The 24,358-nt window shown below is 27.0% G+C and overlaps 3 protein-coding genes across 8 annotated transcripts in view; 1 reads left to right on the top strand and 2 right to left on the bottom strand.

Moving 5' to 3' along the window:
* Nucleotides 1–241: 241 nt before the first annotated feature.
* On the top strand, nt 242–1,152 carry LOC112684163 (the record flags this gene model as incomplete). Its single annotated transcript, XM_025555518.1, is given in 4 exon segments — nt 242–401; nt 467–619; nt 682–816; nt 879–1,152. Coding segments are annotated over 4 exon segments (591 nt in total), but the record flags the coding sequence as incomplete, so codon positions are not given.
* Nucleotides 1,153–2,792: 1,640 nt separating this feature from the next.
* On the bottom strand, nt 2,793–5,876 carry LOC112684154 (cysteine desulfurase, mitochondrial). 4 transcript variants are annotated; one of them, XM_025555507.1, is made up of 11 exons: nt 5,794–5,876; nt 5,519–5,613; nt 5,253–5,329; nt 4,965–5,081; nt 4,771–4,908; nt 4,508–4,700; nt 4,317–4,451; nt 4,101–4,261; nt 3,204–3,475; nt 3,041–3,130; nt 2,793–2,980 (listed from the first exon to the last, which is right to left on the bottom strand). In XM_025555507.1, the coding sequence occupies exons 2-11, from the start codon at nt 5,592–5,594 to the stop codon at nt 2,917–2,919; spliced, it is 1,323 nt and encodes a 440-aa protein (XP_025411292.1). In that variant the 5' UTR covers nt 5,595–5,613; nt 5,794–5,876; the 3' UTR covers nt 2,793–2,916. The 4 variants fall into 4 exon arrangements, with proteins under 4 accessions (XP_025411292.1, XP_025411289.1, XP_025411288.1 ...); XM_025555504.1 differs by having other exon boundaries at nt 5,737–5,797; XM_025555503.1 differs by lacking the exon at nt 5,794–5,876 and having other exon boundaries at nt 5,519–5,730.
* Nucleotides 5,877–7,858: 1,982 nt separating this feature from the next.
* LOC112684167 (golgin subfamily B member 1-like) overlaps nt 7,859–24,358 on the bottom strand; it is a 30,892-nt gene continuing 14,392 nt past the window's right edge. For 2 of the 3 annotated variants that reach the window (XM_025555521.1, XM_025555523.1), the window contains 14 exons: nt 17,971–18,163; nt 17,730–17,911; nt 17,360–17,525; nt 14,912–15,092; nt 13,670–13,898; nt 13,319–13,600; nt 12,900–13,255; nt 10,494–10,898; nt 10,286–10,427; nt 10,026–10,218; nt 9,779–9,963; nt 9,563–9,702; nt 9,325–9,502; nt 7,859–8,251 (listed from right to left, as the gene is read on the bottom strand). In XM_025555521.1, coding sequence (XP_025411306.1) covers nt 7,970–8,251; nt 9,325–9,502; nt 9,563–9,702; nt 9,779–9,963; nt 10,026–10,218; nt 10,286–10,427; nt 10,494–10,898; nt 12,900–13,255; nt 13,319–13,600; nt 13,670–13,898; nt 14,912–15,092; nt 17,360–17,525; nt 17,730–17,911; nt 17,971–18,163 — 3,114 coding nt within the window. In that variant the 3' untranslated portion in view covers nt 7,859–7,969. The remainder of the gene's footprint in view (nt 8,252–9,324; nt 9,503–9,562; nt 9,703–9,778; nt 9,964–10,025; nt 10,219–10,285; nt 10,428–10,493; nt 10,899–12,899; nt 13,256–13,318; nt 13,601–13,669; nt 13,899–14,911; nt 15,093–17,359; nt 17,526–17,729; nt 17,912–17,970; nt 18,164–24,358) is intronic. The other variant, XM_025555522.1, reaches the window with a different exon arrangement.

The following is a 24,358-nucleotide window of genomic DNA, read 5'->3' on the forward strand; positions in this document are numbered from 1 at the left end:
AGTGTAATTTAAAAAATGCAGTTTAAATTTCATAAAAAACACATTATTTAAACTATTAAATCAATGACAATGTATGAAAACTAAGTATTTATTAATAATAACCTGTTAACAAAAAATTATAGAAATATAAATAGATTAAATATTTTACTATCACTGTTTATTTTAAATGTATGAATAAAAGAATAAATATACTACTAATACAAATAATTATAACAACATTTACAGTATGTAAATTCTTTAGAATAAGCAAATACCTATGAATGCTTCTTCTTCAACGACAACTACTCTAGATCCACTACAGATATTGAAAGTTGATGATAAATGGCTAGAGTCACAGCTATACAATGGTTATCGTGTTTGGCATATTCTATTTTTCATTATGACTGTATTCTTTACATTGGGTATTTATTACTCTATTGTTAATACAAAAACAATTTAAATTATTTTAAAATTATAAATTTTACAGTGGTGTTTATGTGTTGTTGTGTACGATTTCGAATTCCAAGAACTAAACAAGAAATAGAAGCTGATTTTGTGCGTCATAAAATTGCTACAAAATTTTGCAAGCAATTACGTTTATTGAGTGATACCGAAATGGACAATATGGACCTGTTAAAAGGTATTAACCATGATTTATGTTTTGTATTAGATAAGTGTTAATTTGAAGATTAAAATGTGTAGCCTTAAAAAGACTTCAGACAGAGCTTGAAATAACAACCAATGAAGGAGTAGTTGTGGAAGAATCAGATGAAATATTGTCATCAAATAAGACAACTTCACCGAGTTTAAAAAAGTCTCCTAAATCATCCGATTTTGGTATGAAAGTTTATATGAACTTATTGGCCTTTAAACCAAATTTGTATTCAATTCATTTTTAGATTCATCTGTTGAAAAACTAGCTGAAGAACCAGAAAATGTATTAAGTGGTCGTTTAGCAACATTAGTTAATGTTTTGAATGTAATAAAACCAAGACGTAAGCATATAACTGATGAAACAACGCCGAATCTCATTACTGTTTAAAATTATATATTTTTGAAGCATTTACAATGTCTTTAATAAAATATAAAATATTTATTTCAAAATGATAAAAGATGTTAGATAGTTGTGAGTTTTATAGTTAAATAATCATATAGGAAACCTCTAAAAAATGTAAACACATCATAAATTATATTTAATATAATTAATTAAAACATTAAGTAATAATACTGCGAAATTAAAAAAATAAATGTGAATTGTTTACATAATAATTTTTAAACTTGTATATATTTAAAAAATGTACTTATTAGAATTGTACTTTTAAAACTATTATACAATTTAGGTAAGTGTTGTTAACATGCATTTTCAAAATACAGTGTAATCTTGATAATTCAACACTGTATCAGTTAAAATTATAGGTTTTGTGAAAGTGCAACATTTGTAATGAAATAAGCTAATTAAACCAAATATACATATATTTTTCAGACGTTTTTTTATTGAATTTATACTAAAATACATTAAATTAAAATATTAAATATTTATATAATGTGACTTGATCATACTGGTAATAATAAAATATAATTTAGTTTAATTGTTTTGAATATGTTTAGTGAAATTAGGCTAAGACAAAGCAAAAATGTATTCTTCTTATGTTTCCTTAAATATTAAATAAATTAATAAATAGGTAATGAAATAAAAAATAAAATTAACATTAAAATTATTAAATGGTTAATATTCGTAAATTAATTTATAAATAAATAAACAAATGCTTGACCTGGAGTATTATTTTATTTGTAAAGTACGACTAGTTACAAATTAAAATTAATTATCAGGAATATAGAAAATCAATGAAAACCACTCTCCAGGTTAAGTATTTATTTATTTCAATATATAAAATATTTGTTTATTTATTTATATAATAAATTAATAAAACCAAGACATTTTAAAATATTTTTTAACATTAAATATAACATAAATGTCGTATTTAATATTTATAAATGTAAAACATTAGGAATTATTTAATAATTGTATTTGTTATACTATTAGAATATTATTATATGGACTTTTTACATAATCAATAATATTAAAGAACTGAGACAACACATGATCTACTAAATACTAACATAATAAACAAATAAGGTATATTATTCAGAGAACAAAATTTGCTCTCTGAATAAAATACCTTATTAATAATCTGATTATTTCTTTTTGCCATTCATTGCATTTATTTTATCGTTAACCTAATTTCTTATATCCAAGCAAATAACTACCCAATAAATATTCTCATTTAATTTTAGTCTAATTCATAATATAAATATTTTAAAGTCAATTTCAGAATACTGATAAAAATTAATATAATATAATTATCAGTTCTTTGTTTTGTAGAGGATTGAAAAAGTTCTTTCCCGTCTATAAAGGGCCTTCATTTTTTTTTAACTACTCAAGACTTCTTACTGTATGATATATATGGTATATTATTATTTTGTGTAACTAGGATAATATTACTTATTAGTTATATAATTTATAATTAAATAATATAATATAATTAAAATAATAAATAATAAATAATATAATTAAATATATATCTTGTATAATTGTAACACAATGTTAATTATATTGTTGTCAACAAATTAAACCTATAATGGATAATTAATACAAAACTTCAAAAATATATCAGAGGATTTCAAAACCAGTTACATTCATAATGTAATATGTATATTGAAAATAAATAGATAGTTTAAAGACATGTATAATTTTATTTATGATTAAGATATTTAATTGCAGTTTTCAATATTTATTATTATGTTTTGTTATATTTAATCTATAGCCAATTGTTACATATTTAAGTGTACATAAAGTGTATAATTTTTAATTTAATAATTACAAATCACAGACATATCTAATTAGTTATCACTAATGAAATTTGATTTGTTCACAAATTAATGTTGAGACCACTTAATAGATTTTATGTCAATACCATCTTGATGCATTTCCCACAACGGACTAAAATTGAAATAAAGGTTAAATTGAAAATCACTTCATATATTAATTTGAATAACTTACCTCATTTCTCGTAGTCGTTCTACATGTTTTATACATTTTTCTGCAGTGTATTCAACTTCATCTTCAGTTGTAAAACGTCCAAATCCAAATCTATAAGATAACACAAATTTTTTTAAAAAAAAAAATTGCTTTTGGTTCAATATTGAAGGAAAAATTACATTACCTAATAGAAGAATGGGCTAAGTCTTCATCTGCTCCAATAGCACGCAACACATAAGAAGGCTCTAAAGATGCAGAAGTACAAGCACTACCACTAGATAAAGCAATATCTTTGAGGGCCATAAGGAGTGATTCTCCCTCAACAAATGCAAATGATAAATTTAAGCAGCCTGGATAAGTATGAACATCATCACCATTACGAACTACTTTTGGAAGGGCCTTGGTAATTTTTTCAAAAAGTAGATTTGAAAGTTTTGTCATCCATGCATGATCATACTAAATTTAAAAAATATATTTACATGAGTACTTATACTAAGAACTTCATATAAATACATAGTAAGTACATAATAAGTTGAGTATATCTAATTTTAGATTTTGAATGGAACAATCTAATGATTTTAGTATGATAAGTTATAACTATTTTTTTTGTCCGTCCACAATTTCAATCATAAACAGATGGGATGGTTTTATACAACAAATTTTGTTTATTTGATATAATGAAGAGGTGATTTTTCAAATTTTTTATTATTTTTATAGATAATTGAGTAAAACTAATAAAAACAACAACATAATTCACCAGTATTTGATCAGTTTTGAAAAAATTAAATATTTTTTAATTGTAACTCAAAATAATAACAGTAGAGACTTGTTTAAACAACTTGATTACAAAATGATTAGATAATTATACATTATAAAAATAGTAATAGTAACTTTTTTTAATCTGATTCACCCATCCTATTTTCCTTAGATTTTTTTTTTTTAAACCAATACATCGATTTCAAATTTTTATGAACAATTTATCCATATTGTATCAGTCCACCCACCCTCTAGATCTTATATTTTTGTCCCTATTTTAGTTATACTTATGAGAAATCATAAAGTATATTAATATTTTACTAACCGCCATTTCATTTTTAGCTATCCTACAAGCTTCACCAAATCCTACGACTAATGGTGTTGGAACAGTTCCACTTCTTAAATTTCGTTCTTGACCACCACCACTCTGGATAGGTTCTAAAAAAACTTTTGGTCTACGTCGTCGAACAAATAATGCTCCAATACCTTTAACAAAAATGTAATATATTTATATATAAATATATGATATTAATTTGCTTACCTTTAGGTCCATATAATTTATGACCACTTATAGACATTAAATCAATATTTTGCTCATTTACATTTATATTAATTTTACCTACAGCTTGAGCTGCATCTGTATGAAAAAATACATTTTTTGACTTGCAAAGCTCACCTGTAAAAAAATAATGATATATTTATTTTAATTTTTAAATATTTTTATAAAATTACCAATCTCTTTAATTGGTTGTATAACGCCAATTTCATTATTTACAGCCATAATAGATATTAATGCAGTATCTGGGCGTATTGCAGAGTTTAATTCATCAAGAGAAATTACACCAGTGGACTTAACTGGTAAATACGTAATTTCAAAACCTTCACCTGTCAGAGCACGGCAAGAATCTAAAACGCATTTATGTTCCTATTGTTTTACAAATAAAATTTAAATAATTATAATATAATAAAATACAATTTAGCTTTCAAGTATCTACCGTTTGTGTAGTGATGATGTGTCGTTTTTTTGATCCATAAAAACGTGCAATTCCTTTAATGGCCATGTTATTTGATTCTGTTGCTCCAGATGTAAAAATGATTTCCTTGGAATTGGCACCTATCAAATCTGATATGTGCTAGAAAAATTCCAACATTTTTATAAAAGTCATTGTAGTTAAATTGTTATAAATACCTGTCTAGCTGTTTCAACAGCTTCTTCGCTCTCCCAACCATACATATGAGTACGAGAATGTGGATTTCCATAACTGTAAGTCAAATAAGGCATCATAGCATCCAAAACTCTAGGATCCTAAAATAAAATAAATGTTAAGGATATTAGCTATAGACAATTAAGATAGTCAAAGAGGAAGTTTGAAAAACAAGATGGGTCTTCAAATTTAACAGTTTATCTGTGTAGAGTATATTGTAATATTGAGGATAAACATTACAACCTGTTCTGAATATCTATATCAATACTTACAAGAGGCGTCGTTGCTTGTGCGTCTAAATATAATGGTTTTCCCTTTAAAAATCCCATCTTTGAAACAAATTTTGATTCTAAAAATGTAAAATAAATTGTACAACACAATTTAATTTCAACCATTGGCTACTTAAATATCCTATAGGAATTATGGCAAAAATTTAATTTAAATGTAACTGGAACAAAATGACGACAGTTAAATATAGGTACAACGCCGTCACATTATGGCCGTCTTCTGTTAAACTAAAGATGTATGATACTATTACCTTGTTCGGCGGTTTTTTGCGAAAAATATCTGACAACTTTTGACAAATTGTGAACGGTGACATTTCTGCAAGCCATTTCACGAACGTACACTAATCTAAATCGGACATAAATCTTTTGAAAAAGGAAAGTGATTATATGCGACTATGGTCAAATTAGTTAAAATAGGTTAAAAGGATTTAGAAATATTTCAAAATTTTTATTAATTTTCATAACTAACTTGCACAATGTTATCACACTGATTGTTATTACTGTTATCTATAAGATTGTGGCATACCTCCACACGCTCCATCACAACACTGCCATGAAGGTGGCGATACTGCCGTTGCCCCTACACTCCGTCACTCGAGCGACCTCCATGAGCCGATCGGCATATAAGCATTGTGTACATCAGGGATTCCCAACCACTGTGCTGTGACGGCTCATTTTTTGAAAATATAATTTCGGTGATTTATCAAATTTAATAACTGATAACAGATAATTGATAGCGAAGGTTATCTAATCCATTAGGATTAGAGCCAATCATAGAACAGTATTTTCATTGGGTTCTCTAACAATGTACACTATGTTTATATGCCAACGGACTCGAAGCTCGTCACTCTTTCTAATGCGCTCCTTTTGCAAAGTCTGTCTCAAGACCACCCTCGACCGACAACCGACCGCGCACCGACTCGACATCTGTTGCCTAACATCTCTACCGTCGAACAACTTTTTATTATATTCTGCGTCGCGTATCTGTCCTTGCTCGAAACCGTCGTACGCGACTATTGTGCCACCTAACTCAGACACACATCCATTGTACATCATATATTATATATCTTTGGAAATAAAAACTGCCATACAACAAAACCCCGTGATCACGTTATTAAACTGGTGACCTCGCTAAATACATTCTGTTAGTGGTGATAACACGATGCTGTCACAAGATGTATCGTACCGTCATGTGACATGAGTAATCACTAATCAATAGGAACCACCAGGACATAAATGTATCTACAAAATATAGTACTTATATAACATTCTTAGATATATAAAGATTTTTATAAGTCTTTGGTTATATTTTATGTTTAGACAACTTTCTTATTTCCTTCATCAGACATATAAAATGAAAAACTTATTACAAATACGATGAAAAACATTTGTTTAAGAATAATGTACAATTATAAACTGGAAACTGAAAATAATTTTTACGGATCACTGACAATGTCATAATTGTAACATACATGGTTATTACTCTATGCACTTTTTGGCACTTTTATCATTTATTATAATAAGTTAATATATATATAAATATATCAAACATATCATGAAAATTTCGAGTAGCTAATTATCATAGATTAGATTTTTTTTTATTATTATTATTAATGTAAAATAATATATTATTCTTTTTAATTAAATTGATTTGATTTTTATTATTTTTTTTTAACTTAATTTAATTTGTGTGTATGGTGTTTATCATGACATCTTGGCATAATATTATAAATTAACAGACTCCTTGGTAGTATAGTGGTAAGTATTCCAGCCTGTCACACGCAGGCCCGGATTAACACTATCGTAAGCCCTAGGCCCCTAGTCATTGCAGGGCCGTTGTCCAGTATTTAAATGGTTAAGAAACCTTCTTTTTGGGAGAGGAAGTGTTGAATCTCATGCAGTGTTAAGCTTTTAAAAACAATAATATTTACAACATAAAAATCAAATCTAAACTTTTATAAAAGTTTTAAAAAATGTTAAAAAAAATTAATTTTAATCTAAAACATATAACCCTAACCTATTGTCAAACACCATAAAAACTAATAGCCAAGTTGTTACGGTAACACAATACAACAAATTTAATTTAAATTAAAAGAAATCAAATTAATTTAACAATAATAATCAATCAATTTAAAAAAAAAAACATTTTATTCTTCACCCAAATCACGTTTATATGATGATGTTAAAACGGTTTGCTATTCAATCATTTTAATATTATTTTTAAAATACTATTTTATAAAAACAATAAATGAACCCATTAGAAAATATCATCCCAGTATAATGACAGTATCTCATAATATATATCATAATCTTACTTTATAATAATACCTGAAAATCTGTCTATTTTTTAGCGTTAAGTGTCTGCATTTAACTGATATTATTTTTCCAATGCATTTATTAAGCTTAATATTATATTATATTAATATTATTCTTATTTCATTCCATTAAACCATAATTATATTTTATGACTAAAAATTTGTTTTTTTAGTGTTTATAAATTATTTAATAAACATTTTTTAAAATAATTATGTGCAATATGTATTTACATATAAAAATATTACAAAAATATTCAAAGAGTAAAAAAAATGTACATAAAAGTTAAATGAAGTGTAAGAACACAGTTTAGGTAAATGAAAATGTATTATCAATTATTAAAAAAAAAAAAAAAAAAAACAGCGAAAAACTGAACAGTAAATTAATAATTAATCAATTAAAGTAGTATTATTAATTAATCTTTGATTGCTAGGTCCCATTATTAGCAGTTGTTCTCTGGAAGCTGCTCTTTGTAACATTGTCTTTGTTTTGTTCAATAATGAAGATTTCTTTTCCAGCTGATTCTTTAAATTATCATTTTCTGTCAAAATAGCTTCATGCTGTAAACGATAGTCATGTAATTGTTGTTCTAATTGAGAACATTTTTCACTAGCATCCAAGTAAAAGCTTTGTGTAGCCTGAAGTTCACTTTGCAATTTTTCCACATAACTCTACAAGTATAAAAACATTTTTAATTTTATGATACTTACGCAAACATTTTGCTATTTTGTATTATTCATATTTCATAAAGAGAAATAATAAATTAAATATAATAAATAAAAATATAATACCTTTTTCCCTACATATTTTGAAAATTTGTTCACATACAACTATTAATTTATTAATATATTAATTATAAGTATACGATTGTATTTTTCAATACAAAAAATTTCCCCATGTTACCAAAATAACGTAAATAAAATAATAATAATTGAACTTAATCTACGGTCGATATAGGTTCGAGATTTATGACCACGATAAACAATCGGTAATGATTTATTTGATTATATTATTATTATTATTATTATTTATATTATTTTATTTTATTTGATTTTTTTTCAACGTGTTAATACATGTTTGCTTTTGAAATACTGATCATGAGTCAATATACATATATAAACAAATTTTAAAAAAATAAGAGGTTGTGTCAACGTTTGATCCTACTTCAGCAGTTTCTATTCAAAAAGCGAAAAAACTATTAAACAAAAATGATATTAAACTCAATTTATTCTATAAATCTGTTAATTTTGGATTTTTGGAGGATACAATAAAACAACTAGAAACAAGAAAACTGATTTAAGTTCAAAGCTTAGGACTCATAGAAGAAAAAGTAAAATGCATAGAATAAGTACAAGGACCATTGGGAGTGGCAGTAAAAGTAAAATATACACAGTGTATTTAATAATAATCCTGGTTTAAACTGCCTAAAATTGATAAGAGATATCCATTGCGGAATAAATAAGGTAATATTGCCGACTAAGCTCATTTAGATATCCCATGTATGAAATTTGCACCCATTACCTCTGTTGAAGTCATTATTTGTCATTTGCAAAGCTATTTAAATTTTTTTTTCTGTAATGATTTTTAATACACCATATTTTCATTTCTTTTATCACATACGAGTATATAGCGATTTTTATTACATACTATATATATAAATCCCAGGCCTAATAATAACTAATAAAATAATATATATTATATCAGATAAACAATTAATTAAATTATTATGAATCTAAACACTTACATTGTCATCAGTATTAGTAACTACACGTTCAAGAGATAAGTTTTTATTTTCTTCTTTTAGTTTATCTACAGCAGTTCTTAACATAATCACTAAGCGTTCTAATTTTTTTGTACGCTTCTTATCCGTATCAGGATAATCGCTATCTGAACTTAAACTGGATACACCACTCCTAAAATTACTTTTTCATTATTATCAATACTATTCCGTTAAATAATAAATTATTATTTTAAAACCATACAAATTATCTGTTGAATGCAATCGGTCAACTAATTTTTTTAGCCTATTATTTTCTTCTTCAAGAACAGCTTTAGTTTTCATTAATCTACTTTTACTATCTTTTAGCATTTCCACTTCCTTAATTAAAGCATTGTTTCCACCCTAAATTATTTTATATCGATTAATTATATTTATTTAAATGTATTAATTTTATTTACGACTTAGTATAATTTCTTACTTTCTGCAATAACTCCAATGTTGAAATTTTGCGACGAAGTTCGATAACAACTTCGGCTAGTGATGAACCACCCGCCATCATTTCTTTAGCAGTACGCAGGGTATACAATTCATGAGACAGTCTATCTTTTTCTAAAGTTAGTTGATCGACTAAACTATTTTCCAATGCACACGATTTTGCCGCAGCTAACAATAGTTTATTCAAAATGATGTATTATTATAAATATCATATCAAGTTATTCATTTACCATTAGCTGATTTAAGTTTTAGTTCCAGAGCATTTCTATCTTTTTCTATTCGAGTTAAATTATCTCTTAGTCTCTGGTTAGTTAAACGAAATGAATCACATTCTCTAGTCATTTCTAATAATTGATTTTGTAGTTTTTCATATGATACTTGACGCCGTTTATTAACTTCCCACTTACCAACTTGTTCATCTGACTAAAAATACAACATTAAAAGATATAGTGCCTAATAATTTTCATAATAAAATCATTAATATGTAAACCTTTAATTTTCGTAACATCTTGTTTTGTTCTTCTTTTTTTTTATATTCATCAAGTTGTAATTCTAATGTTTTAATTTTTTTTATCAGTCCTTCTTCTTTAACTACTGATACAGTCTCGTCTCGTTTTCCTCCAGTGGAGGGCCTTAAGATAAAAATGTATATAAATATTTTAGTCGAAAAAATAATATTTATTCAAAAATATTAATACCGGTAAATTATTTGTTGTCTTAACTTTTGTATTTCGATTTTGTCTTCCTTTTCACGTCTTTCATATTCATTCAATTTCTTTTTCATTTTATCTATTTCTACTCTTAATCGATCTCTTTGAACTGGCAATGTATCTTTTCTGTTTTGTAATCCAATTATTATTTCATTAAGTCTAATAATTTCTGCATCTTTTTCTTTTGAGTCATCTTCAGATTTCATTTGCTCCATTTCTTTAAGTCTTCTTTCAGCTACACCACTCCAGTGCTCTTTTTCAGAATTTGCTTGATTTAATTCATCCTCAGATTGCTTAAGTCTATCTTCCAGATCAGTTATCCGCAACATGTACTGATTTACAACTGATTTAATGTTGATGGAGTGAACAGGAGATGAAATATCTTTTGACGGTCTGTAAAAGTAGAAAATAATTATACGGATAAGTTTGTGTAGGATAAATATTTTATACAATCTAATATATTTTATATTTTATAGAACAAAAAAAAAAAATGTATTTTACTATTTAATGTATCGTATATTTGAATAAATATATAATGTAATTTATTAATTAATTATAATGAAATAATTATTTTTAAATTAAGTTATCTAATGTAGGCGTGGATCTAGAAATAAAAAAAGGGGGGAAGCTACTAAAGTGAGTTACTGCCATAATTCGTTACGCATGTTGATTTGTACAGTCTTTTTCTTACGTCTAAATTTTTAAATATTTTAAGTACATACGTCCGATATGGTTCTACTTAAAGTATAAGGGAGGAATTCCCTCCCCTTTGTATACGCGCCTGACCTAATGTTTTCTGTATAAAAGAAAAATTAAAAATCTAAAAATAATTATCTAAATTTCATAAATTATAATTGATTATTTTAGTATAAAAAGAAAGTCGTTAATATGATTTCTTTGACACTGGGATACAATAACAGAAATAGTTTACTCATAATAAGACTTATAGCTATAAAAAATACACAAATATGCGTGCAAATATGCTTTTAAAATCATTAAAATAAGCATTATAATATGCATTTATATGCATTAAAAAAAAAAAAAAAATGACCACATAATACACAAAATAAAAAGTGTCCATCGGATTTAAATGTTTCTTTAAATTCCGAAATAAAGCTTTGTATTCGGCTACTCGTAGACTGTTGTACTTTTGGCATTAAACAATGTTACAAAATATACGCGTACGACGTTTTACGTATGATTCGACGTTCTGTGGTTGCGTGACGCAAAAACAACGATGGATAATAATCGACTGAACTGAACACTAAACAAATAATCTATTATTCTTTATCGATTATTATCTTAATTGATATCCAGCGGGTTATACGGTCGATATAAAAATAGGTATAGTATTATTTATACTTGCACTAAAATTATAACAAGATATGAGAGGTAGTTTGCAGATAGCATATTACTGGAAGTATTAAATACTCTTAGGGCCATTTTATCAACCATCAGTTAAGACAATTTTAATTCGGTTTAAAGTTTAAACTTCATTTAAATTAAAAATATGATTTTATTATCAATTGGTTAATTTTTAACTAGACTTCAACCACAGATTAAGTTAACCGAGATATTTTGATCAGTTAAAGTACTTAAACTTAGTTTAAGTTCTTATTATCATAGATAATAGCACATTTTTGTTTAAAACCAAACTTTTTATTAATATGAAGGTAACAACATGTTTATAATAGTGCCATAGCTTACTTTTATTAATAGTAAATCTTCAGATTATAAAAATCAACCACGATTAAATTTGATTGATAAATAAATAATTGATAAAATTGAAATTATTTTAATCTTCAGTTAATTTAAAACAAAGATTAGTTAATCTACTATTTAACTGATGATTGATAAAATGGCCCTTAGTAAATTTTTTTTCGATAGGTTGAAATATATTTATATATAGTTATATGTATCTATAGTTTTTAATTTTAAATTAGAAAAATTTGTCAAAATATGCAAAATAAGCATAATAATTTTAAAATATGCACTATCCTGCATAATCTATCAAATATGCAAAAATATGCACATACAAATTTTAGATTTGATATCATGGCACCGAGGACAAATTTATTTCGCACTCTGCTATATTTAACAATAATTAAAAAAAAATATGCAAATGCTAGAAGTCCCTAAGCCTATTCATAATAGATTAATTAATAAAATATTATTATTTTCATATGACATAATTGGATTAAATGGAATAAAATAACATTGCATAAAAAAATATAGCATAGTATGTAATACAAAACATAATATAATAATAATATAATAAATTAAAAATGATAAAAACATTGATACATGCATTTATGCATGAATATTATATTTTATTAATAAAATACAACTGATTTTATTATCTATCACCTTTGTATATTATAAAATAAAACATACTTCTCTTTATTATCAAAATGTTGTGCTTCGGTTTTTTTTTGCAATTCAATTATCTCCTTAGTATGATCTTCTCGACTTTCTTTTAATAACTCCTGAAGTCTATTTATGGTTTCTTCTTTCTGATTAATAATCGTTTCTAAACTTTCTATTGTAGCCAATAAAGCAGGGTTTTGTGAATTTGTTTCAGATACATTATTAGCTGCTAATTCAATGGCCAACTTTCTTATATGATCATCTTTTTCAATTATTTCTTTTTCTAAACGAGCTTTTGTATTTTCTAATTCTTTCAATGTCATTTGTAGTTTTTGAATCGCAGAATTATTATTTTCTTTTTCAATTAGAATATTGTTATTTGCCTTTGTGACATGAATTAAGTTTATTAGATATTTAAATATTTAATGAATAAAAATCTTGCTTACCATTTCTAATTGCTTATTAAGGTCTTCCAACTTTCCTTCAAAATATTTAAAACTATTTTCAGACTGTACACTAATCTGTTTATCAAGTTTTTTTGTTTGTTGTTTTGTATCTATACAAAAGTCTTGAATTCCCCATGATAAATAATTACTCATACAATCAGAGTCCATTCGCATAATTTCTTTTTCAAGGCTTTCGATAAAACAGTTTTGTTTTTCAATACATTCCAAAAAAAGTTGGTTTTTCTTGTATAAATCATCACAAGTTAATTTTACTTTAAGTTGCTAAAATTATAAATTAACTTTTATTACCTATGTAAATATAAAGTTATACATTTAATGTTGTTTATCTACCTTTAATTTTAATTGTGTATATTTTGAACGATAATCTTCAGATGTTTTTGTTGGAATAAACACTATTTCATTGACATTGCTTGGCTCATGGTCATAAAGCCACTTCCTATAAGTAATTGTAAACGCTTCTTCAAGTTTTTGTTTGTGTTGAACCCAAATCTGTTCAGTTACTAATGGTATTGTTCCATGATAGCGTCTTTGTAGTTCAAAAATGATTTTTTCCAATCGACTGTAAAACACAATATAAAATTATCATGGTCCTGCGACAAATCCTCTGCAAAAATTTGTCTGCTATGTTATAATTATAACACACGATAAAAAATGTAAGCTAAAATATATAACACATAATATTTATGTTTAATAAAGATTTTGCTTAAAAAAAAATGTAAAAAATTAAAAATATAAAATCTTTTTTTTTTAAACATATAATATTTACTATAATAATACCTAACGCAACTAATTGATATTAAAAATTTATTTATTCTCATAAGTCATAAGTATTTTTATTGTAACTTTAACAGTTGACGAGTTATAAACGAAATTAGTGAAAGAAGTGCGCGTCCCTTTCAAAAGAGTCGGTGGACTATGCATAAGGGGTAGATATCAGAACTTTTAGTATGTTTATTAGTAAGGTATAAAATATTTGTATGCCAAAATTCAGCTTTCGAGGAATTAGTTCCGAACTTTGCCAATTTTTTGTTCAATTTAACTGGACTACTGAATTTTAAACAAATAAAATAATATTCAGGGGATGCAAGAGTCTTCCTGCATATCCTAAAAATTACTCTTTGAAAATTATCTTTAAAGCTAAAAGCAAAAATTCTTATTTAAACATTTTTTTTATAGATATTTCGCTTTATAAAAGTATATGAAATTGCTTTACTAATATTTTAACAGTTATATCATTGATTAGGATTTTAGGATTATTTTATAAGAGAGCGATTATTTTGCGGAAAAACAAAACTATTATATAAAAATAAACAAATAAAAATAAAAAACGGTAGGATAATGGTGGTAGAAGTTCAATCTTTGTCCCTTTGGTTCTCGGACTGGATAATGATAATGGATGTATTGAGTTTGAATGAAACAATAACTAATTTCTTTAGTATAACGATTTTGAGAAATGCTACAGTGTAAAAATAAAAAATAATAAAAGAAATAAAACCATAAAATCCTTTGCTCCATTTGGAACCTAAAAAAATTAATGTATAGTATATAGGATTTAAAATACTTTTATCTTACGCTATTTTTGTTCTATAACGTTCAGTGATTAAATCATGCTGTTCTGAAATTCTGTCATTTTTACATTCTAAACCTGCAATTACGGTTTGTTGGTCTTGAATTATAGTTTTAAGTTTTGTCTCTTCAACAGCAGATGTCATCTGAACGGCTTCGTGGTTGGCAATCTCACGCATTAATTTGTCTACGGATATATACAATTGTAAGAATGTATTCATACTCATTGATATTATCGACAGATATTATCGTCGGTGGTGTTGAACGATATCGAATATTGCATTATACAGAGCATTATTTTACATAAAAAATACGTGGCATTAGTGCCCCGTGATAACTGAATGCTACCCAGTGGTGAATGATAGTACCCCTAACCAACACGACTGTCATGACTGGAGTTGATTTTTCTTATTTGTTCCTCTGGTAGACAATTTTGTTGAAGTGTCACCTAGTAAAAATGTCTTAAAATATGGTTCTGATATTGCTTCTATATTACGACTGATATTATTGTCGGTGATGGGGAACGATATGACCTAATTGCAGATTTTCGTACTCAGTTCGTACGTGTACGTTATTTTGTAAAATACTAGTTTGAAGTTCCTATAACCTAACTTGAATGAGAATCCTTTTTAATTACTTAAAATTAATAACAATAAAAAAAAGGTTAGCACAGCTTGTTGCTCGCATTTACGTTTTCGAAAAAAAATTTAATTTGAATTAACAATCCTCAACAAAGAGGTATTGGGTTCATCCTATGTTAGAAATTAGATTCATGGAAGGTGCATTTTCTACAAATTTTAACAAATTATTAGAAATCATTAGATTCCACCAATTCAATTAAGTTGGAATATCATAGGAAAAACTAATTTTAATGATAATATTATTAAAAAAATTATAATTATCAATTGATCAAATTGTGGAATAATTATATTTGTATGAACCATGAAATCCGTGTTTATGTTTACCATCAAAATAATGAACAAACTAATTGAAAATTGACAAAACCATTTCGGAACAATATTATCGGTCATGTGTGATAACCAGGATTGGGATTTTATAGCATTTGCATATTTCTTATAAAATGCTTAAAATATAGCAGAGTAAGCTAAAAATGTGTTTCATGATACAGAGAACTCAAATAAAAAATTTTATTTTGCTTTGTTTTTGCATATTTTGCATTTTTTAGTTTTTAGTGATTTTTTTTTGGATTTTTTGAGCCTTTTTTGAATTTTACCTCTGTTTTAATCAAAATCGGGCATTTTTCATGAAATTGTATTTTGGTAAACGTGTTTTTTGATTTTTGTCGATCGAATTTTCAAGATTCAAAATTTTAAATTAAATTTTCATTTAAATTATAAATGTATAGATTAAGTAAATAAACCGATCTCGTTGATACAACGCTGTAAAATTACAGCGTTAATATATAGGTAGGTATAATTTAATATTATGATAATTTCGTGTTAGTTATTTGGTTCTAATTTTTGTTACCTGCTGATTTTGTTGGGTTTTTTTTGTCGATTTTTACTAAATCTACTAATAGTTGATTATCAACGAACGAGTGTAGAATTCGTATTATACAGTCCATATTAGAGATGGAAAGTTTAGTTCATTTTTGTGAATAGTTCATTAGTTCACAGTTCATTCAAATTAACTATTCTTAAGTTCACCTAGTTCACTAATTTTATTGATCATACTGATATTGTTTGGAAACAAACTTTTCGTTTTATCACTATTAGTAGAGCAGTACACAGGTTAGTAGTAGTTCATACTACTTATGGGCAATTAAGTATTGGTTATCTAATTGTAAACAGCTGTTTAAATTTACCGGAATTCGAACAACGAACCACAGAGAATTTTTAAAGAAGTTTACGAACTATTTAATTTCTACAATGCTACCAAGTTTTTTCGAACTGTGAACTGTTAAGTTACAGGTACTGAAACAGTTCAGAATAGTTTATCAAAGTGAATAGTTCAAATGAACTATTCGTTCACGAACTTAACATCTTTAGCCCACAATCGTCTCGTGTGCTCGTACAAAATTGTTAAATAATAAATTTCCTTTTTTTTTTTCATATTTTGATGTTTTTATTGCATATTTTTAGAGCTTATTTAGCGATTTTTAAGGTAATATTATAGCGCATATTTATGCAATTTTAAGTGCTATAAAATCCTAACCTTGGTGATAACCAACCATCTCTTTGTATTATTCATTGAAATCGGAACGATAAAAATATCATCCGATACTGGTCGTCTGTCCGACATGCACGATGATATCGTTACACTAAAACGATATTTTTATCAGATCTGTGTCAATGTGAAAACCATCCATTTAAAACCACACTATTTTACTTCTACCGACAACGATACCAATACAAAAATCGATAATATCGATGAGTGTGAAAACCCTCTAACAGTTATGAGTTAAAATACAAGTTGAATAACAGCTTATCTAACCAATCGTTGACTTTTCGTCACTTAAAGCTTGTAACTCGATGACACGTCTTTGCATTACATCATGCTGATGATTTAGTCGTTTGTGATGTTGTTCAAGATCACGTACTTGATTTTGAGTTATCTCTAATATTCTTAATAATCTAGTTCGTTCATTAACAGCTTCTTCCTAACATTATAAAGATACACTTTGTGTATTAAATATGTTGAATAAATTATAAATAACAATAAATTCGTATACATTGAAACAATAATTAATATTTTCCGATTGATATTAGATAATGTTAAATAATGTTAGTAATTTCCATACCAAATTCATAATAATTTAGTGAACAATTTACCATGTAACGTGTTATTTTAAATTATTACTTACTAAATTATTTTGAGCATCTTTTAATTTATCAGCCATCTGTGCATACTCTGATTCATCTATCATATTCACTGTTCTTTCACGTAAACGCACTTCCTCAGTCTGACATTGTAAATTTACTTCTAGCATATTACTCAGATTTTGCTCAAGACTTTTACATCTAGATTCCATTTCTTCCATTTGATCTTAAAGATGTAAGCAATTTGATAGAATTTTATTTTGTAAAATAGTATACATAAATTACCTTTTAAAAGCGAGTACATCTTTTCAGAATGTTCTGTTCTTTGTTTATAAATAACATTCTCTGCCTTCAAGGATGTTAATTCATCATCAGTTTCATAAAATGTGGCAACTTCAATTACAACATTTTGTCTTTGATCTTTTAAAATAGTTACTTCGGTCATTAATCTTTCTATTGCTAGTTTTAATGTATCTTCCTATAATTAAAAATGATTTTTCTTATTTTATGCATATATTAATATAAACTTAATCTACCGATTTATATACGCTTGATAAATATTATCAACAACTATTATTCACGCTCCCGCAGAAATTGTACTAATTATTTTTGAAACTCATCGTACGCACAAGTATGTAGAACCTAAATAACCAGAAAAAAAGAATCTTCCAAAAAATCTCTTCACACCAAAATTTTTAAACCCTGTTGTTTTACTTCGGGCGAATTCCAGTAAATATCATTGTTCAATTATATAAATATATATATAGATTAAATATCAATTTTATAGCCGATACCCTGTATCGTCGAGGGGGAGGGGCATTGGGACTATTTTGCTCCAAGCCCCAACATTTTGGTAGTCACAACATTCACATGGTAGAGTAAGCTAAGTTTCAAGTCATACATTGTTATAAATATTTAACAAATAATTGAGTTATACAAATTAGTTACAAATAGTTTTTTTTTTATTTGCGTAATAGCGTTTACACAAAAATTACTTATAAATTATAATTAATGATAAGATTTATGATGATTTCTTATAAATGCGACGCACAATGACTAAAATAGATATTTCATTAAAGCCGCGTTTACATGCTTCATTTTAGATAATCACATACTTTATTATTGAATGGTACTATCATTATTAATTATTTATTATTATCATTAATTGTTATAGATACCAATGATAATAGTTATTTTCTATTATTATTATTTTTTTATTTAAGTAAATAGTTAGTTAGTTAGTTAGTTTTGTTAATGTAGCTACTTTAAGTCATCTACTGTCAATCCATCAAAATTTAGCTCTGTCCTAATCAAATTTTTACACAAACCATAGGCATGAAATTATTTTCATTGTAAAATAAAAACAAATTATACATACTTTATTCTAATATTCTGGTACTTTTGTATTCCACAGATATTGGCGATCTCCCATTAAACTAAGTATTAATGGAGTATGGTCATCTTTCCATTTAAAACCCATGTACTTAATAAAAAATGGTTTACACGTCTTATTAAAACAATTGCAACGGTTACGACTATTAATAAATAATTATTATGTATTGAAAGTGTTGTGATAAACTGATAACTAATTACTGCGATTCTCTTATCAAAAATAAAAACATATATTTTAACATTTACTGATATTGAAGATGAAAGTAGTGTTTACATAATTCACTTTTGATGATTCAATGTGGATGATTACCTCAAAAGGAAGGAAAGTAGGACTCGATCGAACTTCGTTCATCGTTCAACGAGGATGATTACTTTTGATGATTTAATGTTTACATTGTTCATTATTTATTCACTTTGGATGATTCATCCAAAATAATTATCAAAAGTGAACCATGTAAATGCGGCTTTACAATTGTTGATAATCAGTGCGACAGTACAGCGTGGCACAGTCGTGAACAAGTCGCGATAACCACGATTTTAATTAAACCACTGGATTTCAACTTGGGGGTCGCGTCAGGCGCGGATCTAGAGGGGGGTGCTAAGGTGCAATGTTACCCCTTAGTATGTTGCTACCGGGTAAAAACAAATATTTTACACTATATGTATTTGTCACTGGGTCGGATACGTTATATTAAATTGTTAACAAAAAAAAAACTATTATTTTTTTTTATAAGTTATTTTCCCCTCAACAATATTTATAAGTGATAACCAGGGTTGTGTCTAGGAATATAAAAAAAAACATCAATGTTTTGGAAACATCGATGTTTTAAGCTAAAAATTTTCAATATTGATGTTGAAGTTTTCATCGATGTGTCACGTTTACCGATGTTTTAATTTCGATGTTCACTTTATCTCCGATGTTCAAGGATATTACACAAAATATTTTTAAAATTTTTCATTTGCAAACAATAAAATATAGATAAACGTATAATTATAATTTAATATTAACTTTGTTAATAAAACAAGTCAGGATGACTGTATCATGATCTTAATTCATAATAATATAGTCTTATCACTAAAAAAATAATACAATAGCATTGTATTTCTATAATACCTAATTATAGAAATAAACTAAAATGTTTCTCAAAAATAAATAAATGAAACCGGTTATGTAGAAAATCGGCCTCAAAATTGATTTTTTTAAACAACTTGGCCGATCAATTTTGGTTTCGATACGAATGACAACATTCAGTGTCGGGTTAAGGGGGATAAGGGGGCAGCTACCACGGGCGGCAAAATTTTAGGGGCGACAATTTTTTGATGGCATCAACAAAAGTTTTGAAATTTTCTAATGTACGAGTATATACTAGTTTTTAGGAAAAATTATTAATTTATTATTGAAAAATATTAATAACAATTATATAGTATTATAATATAAAATATATATATTATAATTATAATAGTTATATTATTTTATATTAAACCGCTGAGTTATTTCGTCTGTGGGTGTTCAGCATATTAAGGGTAAAACCATATTATTATTATTTAGCGCTCGGACCTATACATTTTTATTTTCGTTACACTGACATAATATTGTGTTGATTGTATTTCTTATATATCTCTATGTGTGTATTATAATTTACAACCATCCGATTATTAAATTTGATATTAATAGTTTCAAATAATTTATTTACAAGCTGCCAAGCAATTGTTTTTGTTATATCTCCCCCTCTCGAGTCTCGTGGTCATAGTTGTCGTTGTCGAGTTCGATTCACAAATCACGATTGACTGGAAAACAAACGTGCCCAATATTTTATTTTCAATCATTATGAGTGGATAGTGCATACAAATACATATATTAAAATAAATGAGTTGTTTGGGTATTTTTTTTTTTTTAATGTGGAAGGAATTGACGATGACATTTTACGAGAAAAATCAAAGCAATTAGTAAATATTTATAGTATTTACAACCGAAACTTGAGAATGAGATTATAAAATAATAATGAAGTATTTTTCAGAAGATGGAAAATTATCTATACACAGTTTTCTTCAATTATTAATAGTATCAAAGTTAAACAATTCATTTTCTATTGTAGAAATAGCTTTAAAACTTTTTATATTTATACCATGTTTAAATGCTAGCGGAGAGAGATCCTTCTCAGTTTTAAAAAGAGTCAAAAACTACCAGAAAACAAAATTATCTAATGAAAATCTGTATATATAAAACAGTAAGCTGATTGACTACTATCAACGCACAGCTCAAACCATTGGACGGATCTGGCTGAAATTTGGCATACAGATAGCTATTATGATGTAGACGTGCGCTAGGAAAGAATTTTTCGAAATTTTGAATTTAAAGGGTTGAAATCGATTTAATATTTTTTGACCAGGTCGATAATATTAAATAAAACTATTAAAAAACTATTAAAAACTATTTAAAAACTATTCATTTTATTTTTGGTAGTAAATGACGGGTATTGCATAAATATTAAACAAAAAGATCCCGCAACAGGTGCCAAAACAAATAAGAATGATAGTTCAAAAAATTATTATGCATAACGGTTGATGATTAGACGCGATCAGGACTAAGTTATTTTACGATGCATAAGCTTTGTCAACAATTCATGGTCGAAATATATATAAAGATAGATAGCGAACGATTTCGATACTTCGATTTCGATTCAATCAAAAAAAGCTGCGTGCAAAAGATTCTCAAAACAATTGTTAGATATTGGAGATGGGAAAAGTTACTACAGATGAAACGGGATGTATAAAATTACCGAACGATTTCTGCACAATCATTTATTCGGAAGATGCTCTCATTGACCAGATATGTCCCAGTATACACAGACAATACACAAATCACGAGTGGCTGGCAGAAAGAGCAATTTTAGTAGCAAAAAATGTGGAGGTCAACGAATTGAATCTCAAGATACAAAATTTGTTACCAGAAAACTTGGTGTCATACAAATTTAGTTACAGTTTGCGATGCTACTGAAGTTGTAAATTATCCAACAGAGTTTTTAAACTCATTGGATTTACTAGGCATGCCACCGCATAATTTACAATTGATCATTACAATTTACCATCGATAAAATACCTCCTTCAGAGTCATTTAAAGTTGTAATACATGCAGATAAAAAACCACCAGAAGAACATAGAGGCAGGTATAATGCACCAACGGCAAATGAAGTTGCTTTAGTGTTAGTAGATCAGCAGTTTGATCGAAGAGACATCATCCTCGAAAACCGAAGTAACTCGCTTCACCGTATCAGTGAGATACATCGAGCATACGACGCACTGCAGTATCCTTTAATGTTTTGTTGGGGGGAGGGATGATGGGTATGTAATCAATATACCACAACGCGATCCAAAAACCAAGTTACCGCTTAAAAAAACTGTCTCTGCATCAAGTTTTCACTAATATAGAATAATGGTCAGATAAGGAGAAGACCACTATTTAGTTAATTATCGTTCTCTTTTCAGTCAATATTTGGTAAATGAATACGCCAAAATTGAAACTGAAAGACTAAATTACATCAAAAACAACCAAGCCAAATTACGTGCAGATAGTTATATTGATTTAAAAGATGCGATTGGACGACGAGACATAGAAGCTAATCAGTTAGGCCAAATGGTTATTCTCCCGTCAACTTTTACTGGTGGACCAAGGTACATGCACGAAAGAACACAAAATGCTATGACCTACGTTAGACATTACGGTCGTCCTGACCTTTTTATTACTTTTACATGTAATCCTCGCTGGGACGAGATAAAAGAGCTCTTACTTCCCGGTCAAAGATCATATGATCGACATGATATAATTGCAAGAGTGTTTCGGTTAAAAGTCAAAAAGACCATGAACTTATTGACAAAAGGTAAAATATTCGGAGAAGTGAGATGCTATATGTATTCAACAGTATATAACAATAAATTAATATGTATAAAATATTATTTCAAAAATCTTAATTAATTTAAATTTCAATAGATTTAACAAAATTTAATCTTGGCACGTTACATACATTTATATACTTAAACCCGGCAACGACGGGTAATTCATCTAGTTACCTATATTTTGAATATATTTATGATAACTATGATAAATTGCATGTTATGATAAATAATTAAAATGTTTAAAAAAAATGTGTGGGGCATGATGACACGGGTAAGTTGACGATGTCGTTAATTTACATCTGTACATTAAATAAAAGTATACGATTTTTAGAACAATTAATTTATCAGGATTACAATGGTGAGAAACTACAAAAGAAAAATAGAAAATTCATGGTCCTATGACACAATAAACAAGGCAATAGATGAATTTAAAAGTTCCAATTTCTCATTTTTATTGTTTATTATTTTATTTTTTATTTAAGCTATTTATTGTTTAAATATTATGACATACTTAACTTAATTTTTCATCCATATGTGGGTACTGAAATGGTTATCCCTAGGTTATCTAATTGTTAAATTTAACTGAAAAATGTTACTATTATGAATTTATACTTTTAATTGTTATATTGTTAAGTTTTAAATACCATAATGTTGAAATCAATTTTATTTTGTTTATATCATATATTAAACTGTATTTTAATTATGATGATTTTGTAACTGTTAATAGGTATCTACTCAATTATGACTGATAGAAGTTCCTAAGAATTGGTATTTTTAAAGGATTTTTAAGTTTTAAATATAATGTTTAGCTAAATATATTTTAATTTTGTTTTTATCATATAGCTACTAAAATGTGAATTAATTATGTTCATAATCTATTTGTTATTACTTAAATATGAGTTGTACTATTACGTAGGTTTAGAATGTAAAAATGACAGAATTTCAGAACAGCTTGATTTAATCACTGAATAAATTTAATCATGTTATAGAACAAAAATAGCACACGTTTTAAAATAGCTACTCTAATCAAATAACTGCGATCGGTTCGGTTTTCATGTAAAACATTCAATCATTCACCAAATTAATAGATTTGCGGACACTATCTCATCCTCAATCGAAAAAAAGTTATACACTGCAGCTATTTTTTTGGACGTCTTGCAGGCCTTCGATAAAGTTCTGTAATCTGGGCCTACTATATAAATTAAAAAAAAACTTTTACCTCCTTCATCTTACCGTTCTTTGAAATCTAAGTGAACATTACTTAGATTAGATCCGGATCAGAACTCTTCACCATCTCACCAATACTTGTGAGTGTTGCTTGCTACAAGGAGTTGTCCTCTCCCCTTCACTTTATAATTCACTTTAGACTCTATCAATTAACTAGCCC

The sequence above is a fragment of the Sipha flava genome, unplaced genomic scaffold, assembly GCF_003268045.1.
Source record: "Sipha flava isolate LNK unplaced genomic scaffold, YSA_version1 242_pilon_pilon, whole genome shotgun sequence".
Lineage (NCBI taxonomy): Eukaryota > Metazoa > Arthropoda > Insecta > Hemiptera > Aphididae > Sipha > Sipha flava.